The sequence below is a fragment of the Octopus sinensis genome, linkage group LG9 (genome assembly GCF_006345805.1).
Source record: "Octopus sinensis linkage group LG9, ASM634580v1, whole genome shotgun sequence".
In the NCBI taxonomy this organism is placed as follows: domain Eukaryota; kingdom Metazoa; phylum Mollusca; class Cephalopoda; order Octopoda; family Octopodidae; genus Octopus; species Octopus sinensis.
Genome location: NC_043005.1, coordinates 31934610 through 31948256, shown reverse-complemented (window position 1 = coordinate 31948256; position 13647 = coordinate 31934610). Strand labels below are relative to the sequence as shown.

The window sequence follows — 13647 nt, the reverse complement described above, 5'->3', positions numbered from 1 at the left end:
ATGGGCTAAGTAGAACAGGAAGAGACATGTGGAATGGAGAATTGCTGAAAAGGTTACAGAATGTGTGATAAAAGTTTTAAGATAAAGGACACTAAAATAAGAATAATAATAAAGCTGAAGTGAAGACCAAATATATAGTGCATATGGTTAATTGGCAAAAATAAAAAAAATATACCATCCCCAAATATAACAAAATCTTTATTCTGTTACATTGAAATGCATTCTATTATTATTATTATCATTATTATTATCATTGTATGTTTGACTTTTGCTTTATATTTGTACAAGTTGACTCCAAGTCTCACCCAGAGACCTCAAGAGACAACAGGTTGGAAGTTCATGTTGTTGTTATGCCAAGTGTGCCATATATTTGGTTTTGTTTTGGTGTTGTACTAGTAAATGTCCAAAAAAAAAAAAAGAAAGAAAAAAATAAAATAAAAAAAAACGAAAATTGTGTTTGTTTTAAACCCTGAGATTACATAGAAAGTATTTTGCATAGGATATGAGCAGTTCCCATGAGCACTATCTTTTGAATTTCTGCCATTTTATTATTATTATAATTATTATTATTATTATTATAATTATTATTATTATTATTATAATCTACTTTTTAAAAAAATTTCCTTCCTTTTTTTTTTGACACAGATACATAGTGCTGGTGCTACACGAAAAGCACTCTTTACACTCTGTAAAGTGGTTGGCATTAGGAAGGGTAGCTAACTGTAGAATCCATGCTAAAGTAGACATTGAAGTGTTCACACAGAACTCTGGTTCATTGGATTCTGCAAACCCACCCAACCCAAGCTAGCATGGAAAATAGACATAAAATGATGATGATGATACAGGCCATTAGTTTTCTAGGGTTTCAGTTTTTTATGAGATATTCTATACAGTCTGGGTTGAAAAGGTCAAATAAATTGAAACATAAAAATGAAGAAAGAAAGAGCCTATTTACCTTCAAACTTGGCACAATTCGAGCACAGCCATCCAATATGTGTCTTTGGTCCTGTTCATTTGGAGTGGTGTCCCAGTTGCCTTTTTGTGCTGTTCCTCCCATAACAACATAGTTCTTCCTTTACATATACATTATATTATATTATATTAAATATATTACATTATATTATATTATATTATATTATACATACACACACACACACAAACACATAATGTGTGTGTATATATATATATTTATATAAATGTATGTATGTATGTATGTATGTATGTATGTATGTATGTATGTATGCCGATTCGCTCCAAAATTTACAGGGACATGTAGAATGAGGTGACGATGCGCGTGGGCTACCTTAGAAATCCCTATCTTAAAAGGTGTGGTTGCTAGGGGCCATCTTCCTACCTCACCCTATTTCCTCCAGTACTCTGTCACTCCTCTTCATTTGACAATGCAACTACCGTTATTTAATGTAAATTCTTCCTCAAATCACTCTGTCGCTATTTACTCTCTTCCAAGAACATTTTCACTCACTCTTATTTCTTACCTTCCTATACATTTTACTCATGTATCTATCAGCGTTCATAGACAGTAACAAATATTACATCGCCATCCCCATCGCCATCGCATTCTATTGTCTACCTGTCAACACACACACACACACACACATATATACATATATCTAATATTATATTTTTATGTTTTTGTTTTTTTACTGTTTCATTTCCCTGTTAGTGGTTTGATCTCTAATTTAATTTCTACAGTGTGCACCCCCCCCCCTATATGTGGCCCCAGTAGACCCGAATGAAATCGGGTTCTCTTCATCAAAATAAAACAATGTAATCTTCTCTTTAGGGAAGTGAAGAAATGAAACTCATCAATAAGACATTTTAACAGAAAATGATGGATATGTATAGTGATTTACTGAACGCTATTAATATTGTTTGAAAAAACGTTATATGATATAACGTCAGAAGTAGCCTATAGAAAGAGGAGGGATATTTTTTTAGTGAATGTTAAATATAAAAAGAAAATTAATGTTTAAATTATATATAATAATAGAGATTACTTATATGAACTAAAGGTGTATTTTTGCCAATGTGAGCTTTCTTTTCAGGTACATGACGTTGCTGTCCCCCGTCCCAGGGTCTCACGGGCTCATACCTCCCACACCTCAGGGTTGGCACTTTCAATGTCGGCACACTGAAAGATAGGTCTGGTGAGATTGTTGAGATGCCTGAATGGAGATGTGTTGATATGTGCTGCCTCCAAGAAGTAAGGTAGAGAGGAGGTTCCACTAGGTTCCTCACAGGCAAAGAACGCAGGTACAAGATTTTTCTGGGCAGGGAACACTGACAGGGTCGGGGGCGTGGGTGTACTTCTTGTGAAGAAATGGGTGGATAAGGTAATCGAGATAGTCAGAGTATGTGACAGAATACTTAAGATTAGATTAGTGCTTCATCATGGGTTAGCAACCATTATCTTGGCCTATGCCCCTCAGCTGGGGCTACCCGATGGACAGAAAGACCGATTTTATGACACCCTCTTGCAGACTACCTTGTTGCCGAATGACAGGGACCTTCTCTTTGTGGCTGGTGACTTCAATGGACATGTTGGACAACAGACAGGGGGCTTCCATGGCGCACATGGAGGCTACGGTTTTGGTTCCTGCAATGAGGAAGGAACCAGGCTGCTGGAGTTCTGTGATGCAAAGGATCTTATGGTTTGCAATACTAACTTCAGGAAACCTGCCAATCACCTAGTCACCTACTGTTCTGGCAGACACACTAGCCAAATTGACTACATCCTCGCCAGAAAAAGGGAAAGGTGGTTGCTTATAAATGCCAAAACCTTCCCAGGAGAAGAATGTACCCCACAACATAGGCTGGTAGTTAGTGACTTCAGGATCAGGGCTAAGTGGATGCCCAGATGACCAGCATGGAGGAGAAGGGTCTGGAAGCTTAAAGATTCTGCAAATGGACAGAGATTTAGAGACATATTACTCGAAGCCTTTAATGAAATAGAAGGGGATATAGCTTCACATTCATGTACACTCAGATGCGGAAAAGCCTTCCCAGTGGTAACTCTCGGTGAAAATTCTTCATATAGACAAAATGAGTGAAACACATTTTGCTGTTTTCACACTAGGATACACACTTTTCTTACTCTCAGACAATAGGATACATATTTATGTATCAATATACTTCATCAGCTACAGGTGTTGAATCTTCTCATAACCCTGCCATTATTGTTTCTCTTCTGTTACTCCGCCTAACAGTGTCGCTCCTATATATCTATCTTCTTCCACACTGTCACCCCAATCACTCTGTTTCCCCCATCACACTTTCTCCCTTTTACTTTTCTGTGATCACACTTGCTTCTACCTATTCAATTTGTCACATTGCCCTGAACAAACAGAGACAATGTAGTCCTGAAGACTCTTTGTCATACTGGGTCAAAGGCAACCTCACTAGTGCTGGTGTTATGATAAAAAGCACCCAATTATATTCTGTAAAGTGGTTGGCAATGAAAAGGACATCCAGGTACATGGAGACGAAGTATTGAAGGCTGATCTCAAAACGCTGAGCCTTACAAAGGACTAAGGTATTTGGCACCTTGCCCTACTCAAGATGACCTACCCTGCACAACAGAATCGATATCGTAAAGTCATCTTGGTAATGCATGTCCATGAGGGGCTCTGCCCTGTCAACCTTCTCCCACCCACACTTCAAACCCTAGCACCCATCATGTCTTCTATCATTGGAGAACAGAATGGGCACATACTACGCCCACTGGTTTTCTTAGTTACTTTTACTCCTCAGATATCTTCATCCATCCTCAGTTACCTTCCCCTTCCCCAGTTACCTTCCCTCATCCTCGGTTATCTGCTCCCCCATGTCTCCAAAGCTGGAGAGCTGCACCATGTTCAATGACTGGAAGTCCTTCCTTATGCCAACCACTCCTAGAGTGTAATGGGTGCTTTTATGTGCCACCAGCATGAGTGTCAGTTAAGTGACACTGGCATTGGCTACAATTATGATTTCACTTGGTTCAAGCACAGCATATCACTAAAGGTCTCGGTCACTTGTCATCATCTCTGTGAAGCCCAACATTTAAAGATCATGCTTCACCACCTCATTCCATATCTTCCTGGGTCTACTTCTTCCACAGGTTCCTTCCCCAGTTAGAGATTGGCATTTCTTTACACAGCTGTCATCACCCATAGGTATCACATGGCCATACTCAGCACAGTCGTCTCTCTTGCACGCCACATCTGATGCCTCTTATGCCCAACTTTTCTCTCAAGACACTCACATTGTCATACATGCACACTGACAATGCACATCCAGCAAAGCATACTAGCTTCATTTCTTTCAAGGCTACGCATATCCTCAGCAGTCACAGCCCATGTTTCACTGTCATGTAACATGGCTGTTTGCACACAGACATTGTACAATCTACCTTTTACTCTGAGCATCCACCTCTGCTGCTGACTTGGTCACCTATATAATGGAAGCTATGAACTACTTCGGGATATCCCCACTGGCATTTGATGGAGTCTATTTTTTGTACATTTCTAGTGTTTATTGTACCTGTTAACCTTCCTCTGATGTTGTTGCACCACTTGTGTGTCTATAGCTTGCACCAGGTACATCTTATAGAGTTTCTACCTACACCTTTTCCATATATCGAGCAGGGCTATCTACCTGAAGAGATCTGTGATTTGTCCTCTTTCCTACTTATTAAAACTTTGGTTTTTGCTAAATTAACTTTAAGGCCCTTTGATTCTAGACCTTGCTTCCACACCTGGAATTTCTTCTTTAGTTCTGGTAGTGATTCAGCTATATGAATGAAGTCACACACACACACACGCATGCGCGCGTACATACATATGTATGTATGTATATATGTGTGTACGTATGTATGTATGTATGTATGTATGTATGTATGTATGTATGTATGTATGTATGTATGTATCTGTGTATGTGTGTCTTTCTGCATATATCAATGAAAGATATAGACAACAATGAGAAAACTGATAAACTGGAGCATTCAGATGAAAACACTGTGTGGCTTATTTCCAGCAGACACTTCTTTGTCAAAGTTGCTCTGAAAGAAGCAGTGAACCAGTGAGAGGACTTATTAGAAACTCTGAAAGTAATAGCATTATTGTTTCCAGAATTCAAGATACTGTAAAAATAAGTTGTCTTCCACAAGGAATTCTCTAACTGCAGTCATTTTAAAATCTCTTGTAATACACTGTTCACTTTAAAGAATTTATGGAAAAATGTTTTCTTATGTTTAAATTCGTTAAGGATTTATGGAAATATGTTTTCTTGTGTTTAAATTCTTTAAATTCTTCCAATAATAAAAGGGGCTCTGTTATAACTTAGAAATAAAATTCAATCACTGGAATTTAGATGAAACAATAATAACAAGTCATATGCTGAAAATTAGGGAATTCTTATATATTTTCATTGTTATATTTACACATGAACATGTAGAGTGTGTCAGAAGAGGTTTTTTCTTTACCTGAAAACTCTAAATTTTCCCGGCTATTATTTAAACACATGGTACTATAACAAGATGCAACAATGATTATTGGTACACATGTTCTATATAATCTGGGTAAAGAAACTGTAGGATTTTAACACTTTTGTTACCATATTTATGTTGAACAATGCTGTTTTTCTTTCTATTAACTTGAAAATTAATGAAGAATATAGTAAAATAATTTTGTCATTATTAGGCTGATATCAGGAACATAAATAATTGTGAAATTTTGATAGGAAGTTTTAATGTAAATCACTTTCAAACAGGAGGTGTGTACCATAAAATCGAAGGCAGTCTTCTGTGGTTCAAAAACAAAAGGGTTAATAGATGTTCAAAGATGGTCTCCTTGATTTTGAAAGAAATGTGCTCATCTGCTGAGCAGGTGAACTCTATATTATTTTATAATTATACTTGAATGTATAAAAAGAGAGAAAACAGAAAAGAAAAAGAGAAAAAGGATAACAAATTAACTTACGTAGGAAAAATATATAATGGTTTAGTAGCCTCATCACTGAAGTAAAAGTGTTTTATCCATGGTGCATTTACCTGTTGATAATGATAATAATGATGACGACAACAACAACAACAACAGCAGCAGCAGCAGCACCACCACCACCACCAGCAGCAGTAACAACAACAACAACAACAACAACAATAACAACAACAACAAGAAGGATGCAAAGACCAACTATTAATCCTCATTCAAGGACTTGAGTGGGATGAGCTACTTGATGTGAAGAAAATTCTAATTGGGCTCCACCTGCAAAGTCATGTACTGTTTATCTTGATATGAGATCACCATGTAGCACACATATGGTTGTGATGCATGTGCCGGTGTACCCTTATCAGATGGGTAGTCATGATGGGTATACTGGGCTTCGTATATTTTACCCAGTGTCACTTTGATGGCATGCACTGCTCTCTCACTCAATAATAATAATAATAATGATGATGATGATGATGATGATGATGATGATGATGATGATGATAATAAATGCCCTGATGCAGTACCAGGTAGTGGCTCTCGTGGCTTCTGCTCTTAACTGATTGGAAGTGTTATCATGTACCCTTATCAGACATAAAGACACAGAAATGCACACACACACACACACACAATGGTCTTCTTTCAGTTTCTATCTTCCAAATCCACTCACAAGGCATTGGTTGGCCCAAGGCTATAGAAAAGGACACTTACCTAAACTGCCATGCAGTGAGACTGAACCCAGAACCATGTGGTTGGGAAGCAACTTTTTACCACACAGCCACATTGCGCCTATGTATGTATGTATACATACATGCACGCACGTACGCACGCACACACACACACACACACACACACACACACACACACACACACACACACACACACAAATGTATATGTATATATATATTAAATTGTGGATAAACATATATACGCTATGCATTGTTTCAGTAAGATGTTTGTTATATATCAATATTTACCCTAATGACTTGACCTCGAATCGGTGTCATCTTTCGATCATTATTCAACTGATAATTTCCCAAACCACAGCAGTTAACTACGATATCAAAGTCAGACATCACCTGAAAGAAAAATATTAGACAAGAAAAAGCTGCATACAAATATGTCTTTCATGTAAATCAAAGTTAAAAAAAAAAAAACGTCATAGCGAGCATGTTTGTAAGGGAAGTAACTACAGTATTGTCTAATTTCAGTAATCTACCTTGTTTTATGCATTTTATTTGTTCCGAATTAGATATTTATATTCTCCCTTGCATGTTCTAAAGAACGTGTTTCTTCGTTTTCCTTTGTCTTTTTTTGAAACCTTTTCTAGATAGATTCTTTCCTTATTATTTCTTTTTGTGCATTTTTACTTCTATATGGATTGTTTTTCAGGTTTATTTCCGTTATTTTCCGGAATATTATTTCTTATTTTCATATATCTTGCAGGTTTCACTTGTTTTTGTTTTCATATCATGTATGTTTTTTTTCTCTGTCAATCTGTCTGTTTTTCTATTTGTCTGTTTATCTATCTATGTTTCTGCCTACCTGTATGATTACCTACTGGCATGTCAATCCTTCAGCATCACAGTGCCTCTATTTCTTCCAGACTTTATTGATACTATCCACCCCTGATAAAGCAAATAAAATAAAACAAGCACATTTAGTGAATTAAACAAAACAACTGTGAAGAAGCCTGTTGCTCCTGAATCCTTTTAGTTCCATCCAATACCCTGCAATCTGAGTAAAGATTTGGCAGGAACTAATTGCCAAGAATGCATTAGATGTGCAAATTGGTTAATTCAGTTCAATTATTCCTTAGGAATAGTGCAGTTATGTATCTGTGGATAGATAAAGAGTGTACCTAGATGCTGAATTAAAACTAGTACTGAATTAAAGCTAGTCCAGACATCCCTCTTTTTCTGTCTACAAAGATATTGTGTATAAAAATAAGATGTTTACATGCACACAGTGTTGCTTAAAACCCACCCACCAACCCAAATTCATCCATCCATCCATTTATCTATCTACTTTCTACCCCTCTGTATCTCTCTCTCTTTCTCTCTCTCTCTCTCTACACACACACACACATACATACATACAAACACACACACACATATATATATACATTATTCTATATACTATTCTATATGTCAGAGTAGAATTGAGACAACATTCTATTAACATACTAGTAATTTATTAATTGAACTAACTAAACTAGTTTATCTGATTTATTTAATCCTTCAATAAACAGTGTCTGAACTTTGTAGGTCCTTCTTTTTCTGTTCATAAAGAAAAGATGCTTCCATGTGTTTATACAAACAGCCAAGTCACAACGCAAAAATAATTTCTGTTTAAAATCTCTGACAGTTTAGAGTTCTATTTTATGCTGACATTAATGTTCTGTCTGAGCTTTGTTGATATGTAGCTTAACATGTACCTATGTTTTTACAAGAGCCTCTTCCACATGGACACCAATCAAAAGACTTTTGACATTGGAAGCATGCACCTATTGTGCATGCTTCAACCATGTCTTGGAAAGAACACTCAACCAGAGAAAGTTTCTTCAATAAGCCCACTAAAATACCCAACACCTATCCAGAGAAAGAAGATTCTATGTTTTTTGTTGGACAATAGGGGAGAAGAAAAAAGGTTAGTGATGTTACACTTTGGGTATGTCAACATGGCTCTAACTTGTGAAGAAGTAAGTATTTGTTTATTGTTCGGTTAACAGACATTGTCATTAGGTGTTACGAAGAGGAACTGTCACACATGGAAGACTGAGCTGATAGGATGATCAGAGTCATATGAATTTGAGCAGGGTCAACCTGATGATGATAATGGTGGTGATGATATTGATGAGTATGATGATGATAATGGTGACAATGATGATCTATGCAGTAATGGCTAACAGTGGATATACTGTATTCTACTGTATTCTGTGGGATAGTATAGCTATCAAACATGAAATATCATCATCATCATCATTATCATTCTCCTCCTCATCTTATTATTACCACTTACCTCTGACAGAGCTACTAGTCTCTTGCTTTTGACTTTTCCTCCGAGAGAAATAAATCTAGTAAATAGAATGAGAAAGAAAATAATATGTATGCACACATACACGTGCATTTATGAATATGTACTCATGCACATAAAACACACATGTACTTATATGTATACACAAGCATATATATATATACAAGCAATATATATATATAAGCACAGGAGTGGCTGTGTGGTAAGAAGCTTGCTTCCAAACTTCATGGTTCCAGGTTCTGCTCCACTGTGTGGCACCATGGGTAAGTGTCTTCTACTATAGCCATGGGCCAACCAAAGCTCTGTGAGTGGATTTCACAGATGGAAACTGAAAGAAGCCTATCGTGTATATATATATATATATATTGTCTGGGTATCAGGGTATCATATATCCAAAAAAGAAGCACACCCTGATGCATAAATATATATATATATACAAATTGAGATAGGGGTTGTAAATGCAACCCTCCATGGGATAACATATATCCAATATACTGCTAGTGAAGTACCCAACAAAGTTAATACATAAATGTTAATGATTGCGATGCAATCAATTCATTTACTGTATTATATGGGCAAAGGTAAAATGATTTACCACAAATTACTAATACAAGATAAGAAAATGGAGAAATACATCTAAATCAAATATCAACTACCAGATAATACTCAATCACATACTTTATTAAACCACCACATAAGAGACTGTAGGGTTAAATATAAAAAGCAGAACAAATCAGTGTACATAAAGGAATGTACATAAAAAAGTGTACATAAAAGAGTAATGTTGTATAATAAGTAGAATATATATAAAAGAGAATATAATCTATACTTATATTTATATTTACTTATATTTATATTCTCTTTTATAAATATTCTACTTATCATACAACATTACTCTTTTATGTACACTTTTTTATGTACATTCCTTTATGTACACTGATTTGTTCTGCTTTTTTATGTTTAACCCTACAGTCTCTTATGTGGTGGTTTAATAAAGTATGTGATTGAGTATTATCTGGTAGTTGATATTTGATTTAGATGTATTTCTCCATTTTCTTATCTTGTATATATATATATATATATATATATATAATATATATATATTATATATATATAAACATGTATATATATATATGTTTATGGTGACATAAACATACCAACAACAGTTATCAAATGGTGATGGAGGGACAAATGCAGACACAAAAACACACATACATAGATAAATATACATACATATTTATATATATATATATATATATATAATATATATATATATATATATATATATATGTATATTTATCTATGTATGTGTGTTTTTGTGTCTGCATTTGTCCCTCCATCACCATTTGATAACTGTTGTTGGTATGTTTATGTCACCATAAACATATATATATACATGTTTATATCACCATAAGTTGGTGGTTCAGCATAAGGGACCAACAGAATAAGTACTAACCTTAAAAAATAAGTCCTAGGGGTGAATTTGTTTGACTAAAAAAAACCCCTTCAAGGTGGTGCTCCAGCATGGCTGCGGTCAAATGATTGAAACAAGTAAAAGAACAAAAGAATAAAAGAACATATATATTCTTTTACTTGTTTCAGTCAGTTGATTGCGACCATGCTGGAGTGCCAACATGAAGGGTTTTAGTTGAACAAATCAACACCTGGACATATTTTTAAGCATGGTACTTATTTTCTTTTGCCAAACTGCTAAGTTACAGGGGTGTAAACACACCAGCAATGGTTGTCAGGTGGTATGGGAGACAAACACAGTCACAAAGACTCTCACACACATGCACACACACACACACACACACACACACACACACACACACACACACACACACACACATATAACAGAGGAATTCAAGACAGGTTGCCCCTGGGAGCTCCTCTATGCTGATGACCTAGCCCTCGTAGCAGAATCACTACTAGAACTAGAGAAGAAATTTCGTGTGTGGAAGCTAGGTTTAGAATCAGAAGGCCTTAGAGTCAATGTGGCAAAGACCAAAATTGTAGTAAGCAAGAAGGCAAACTCACCACACGCCCCTTCAGGTAGGTGGCCCTGCTCGATCTGCAGAAATGGTGTAGGTAGAAACTCCATAAGATGTACCCAGTGTAAGCTATGGACACATAAGAGGTGCAGCAACATCAAAGGAAAATTAACCGAGAAGATAGCTTTCATGTGCGGCAGATGCACAGGGGCAATAGACACCACTGATACTCAGAAAACAGATTCCATTACACTCCTGGGGGAGAAACTAGAAGTAGTTGATAGTTTCCGCTACCTAGGTGACCAAGTTAGTAGTGGGGGTGGATGCTCAGAAAGTGTTACCACGAGAATAAGAATAGCCTGGGTAAAGTTTAGAAAGCTTCTTCCCCTACTGGCGATAAAGGGTCTCTCACTCAGAGTGAAAGGTAGATTGTACAATGCATGTGTACAAACTGCCATGCTTCACAGCAGTGAAACATGGGCTGTGACTGCGGAGGATATGTGTAGGCTCAAAAGAAATTAAGCTAGCATGATCCGTTGGATGTGTAATGTCAGTGGCCATGCACAACAGAGTGTAAGCACCCTGAGAGAAATGTTGGACATAAGAAGCATCAGATGCACCGTGCAGGAGAGACGACTGCGTTGGTATGGTCATGTACTACAGATGGATGAGGAGAGATGTGTGAAGACGTGCCACTCCCAAACTGTTGAAGGAATCCGGGGTAGAGGTAGACCCAGGAAGACATGGGACGAGGTGGTCAAGCATAACCTTCGTACGTTGAGCTTCATAGAGGCTATGACGAAAGACCGAGACCTCTGGAGATATGCTGTAACTTCGAAGACCCGACAAATGAAGTGAGTTCATGGCTCGCAAGACGGCCAGCTGTGCTAACTTTGGATCGTAGAGTGACCCACTGTTCTTGAGGAAACTTATTGAGTCAAATACATCAACACCAACATCAAAATAAAAATCAAATGAAAATTGTAGTTGTGATACCCGTGACGGTGGTACGTAAAAAGCACCATCCAAACGTGGCTGATGCCAGCGCCGCCTGACTGGCGTCCGTGTCGATGACACGTAAAAAGTACCAACCGATCGTGGCCGTTTGCCAGCCTCCTGTGGCCCCTGTGCCGGTGGCATGTAAAAATCACCCACTACACTCACGGAATGGTTGGCGTTAGGACGGGCATCCAGTTGTAGAAACACTGCCAGATCAGACTGGAGCCTGGCGCTACCTCCTGGCTTCCCAGACTCTGGTCAAACCGTCCAACCCATGCTAGCATGGAAAACGGACGTTAAACGATGATGATGATGACGATAATGATGATGATAATGATGATGACCCTGGAAATATTAATCCAGGCTACCTCAGACATCTTGAAGAGATTACAGACATAATTACGTTGGGGGGAAAACACCAAGTTGAGAGTTGCGGTGGAGGGCAGGAAGCTTCGGTGCTACAAGTGTGGCCTGAGAGGCCACGTAAGAGCGGAATGCCCTCCACCAACCGTGAAAACATCTGTGCCTCCCCCCACCAAGAGAAAAACAAAACGCACCTCGACTGCTGGCTAAAACGGTGCCGGAGAAGGAGGAAGATACCTCATTGAAAGTTATTTCTTTATGTTAACCTGGAGGTGTGTGTGGGAGGAAGGAGTCGCAGTTCTACTCAGGAAGGACTCGATTTGAAAACAAGACTAATCTCAGAGGGTAGGCTGGTTGTCCTTGAAGTGACGTACAGCAGTGGTAAGACCTTCAGGTTGGTAGCTGCCTGTGCCCCTTGCATGATTAGATAGTCTGACCTTTTCAGAAACCTAGAAAATGTATTATTAGGTAACATCAATGCAATTTACGATGCACACGTATATTGCGTAGGCTCGAATCCAGATAGGAGGGGAAACTTATACCTCAATGATTTGCCCAGTAGTTTTCAGTTAGCAGATCGATATAGACTAGATTACCCGGGTGTTCCACAGTGGACGCGGTCAAATAGCAACGGGTCTGCTAGATCATACTTAGATAGAATGATAGTTAAGATTAAGGACAAAAATATACTTAAGTGTCCACAGTTCCACATCGTCACCTAGCATGATCACAAACTTGTGACCTGTAAGCTTGACCTAGACAGTGTGCACAGACAGGGACCCGGTTAATGGAAGCTAAACAGGTTACTTTTGGCCTGTGAAGCCTACAGGAGCCGGAATAGACAGTTAGTAATGAGGGCATTCACCGATTTCATTATTATTAACAAATGGTGATATGCCCTCAAAAGAGTCATTAAATGTGAGTCAATTAGATTTAGTAAAGAATTATCTAAGCATAGAAATAGTGTAGAAAGGACTTTAGTTAAGGGCTTTAGAGGAAGCATTGAAATCTGGCTCTGCATCCCGAGTGTTGGCAGCGAGAATAGCGCTCGAAGATAAACACAAGGGTTGCATTGTCAGAGCAAAGATACGTGCAATGGGTCGAGAGGGAATTAACGTTCTGGATGGGCTTGTATGTTAAAGACCCAGCTTGGCAACAATGCCATATTAAGGTCTTTGACAGACCAACATGAGTGCACGGTAAACGAACCCGATAAGATGTGTAAGGTCTTTCACGAGTATTTCGCCCAGCTATTCGTGGGCAGCGTT

The 13647-nt window shown here is 37.9% G+C and overlaps 1 protein-coding gene across 3 annotated transcripts in view; it reads right to left on the bottom strand.

The window, feature by feature from the left end:
• Positions 1-13647, bottom strand: part of LOC115215645 (D-amino-acid oxidase-like) — a 58016-nt gene that overhangs the window by 11703 nt on the left and 32666 nt on the right. For all 3 annotated transcript variants that reach the window (XM_036505873.1, XM_036505871.1, XM_029784895.2), the window contains exons 6-9: positions 9009-9063; positions 6965-7066; positions 5979-6049; positions 956-1073 (exon numbers count right to left, since the gene is read on the bottom strand). In XM_036505873.1, the coding sequence (XP_036361766.1) occupies positions 956-1073; positions 5979-6049; positions 6965-7066; positions 9009-9063 (346 nt within the window). The remainder of the gene's footprint in view (positions 1-955; positions 1074-5978; positions 6050-6964; positions 7067-9008; positions 9064-13647) is intronic.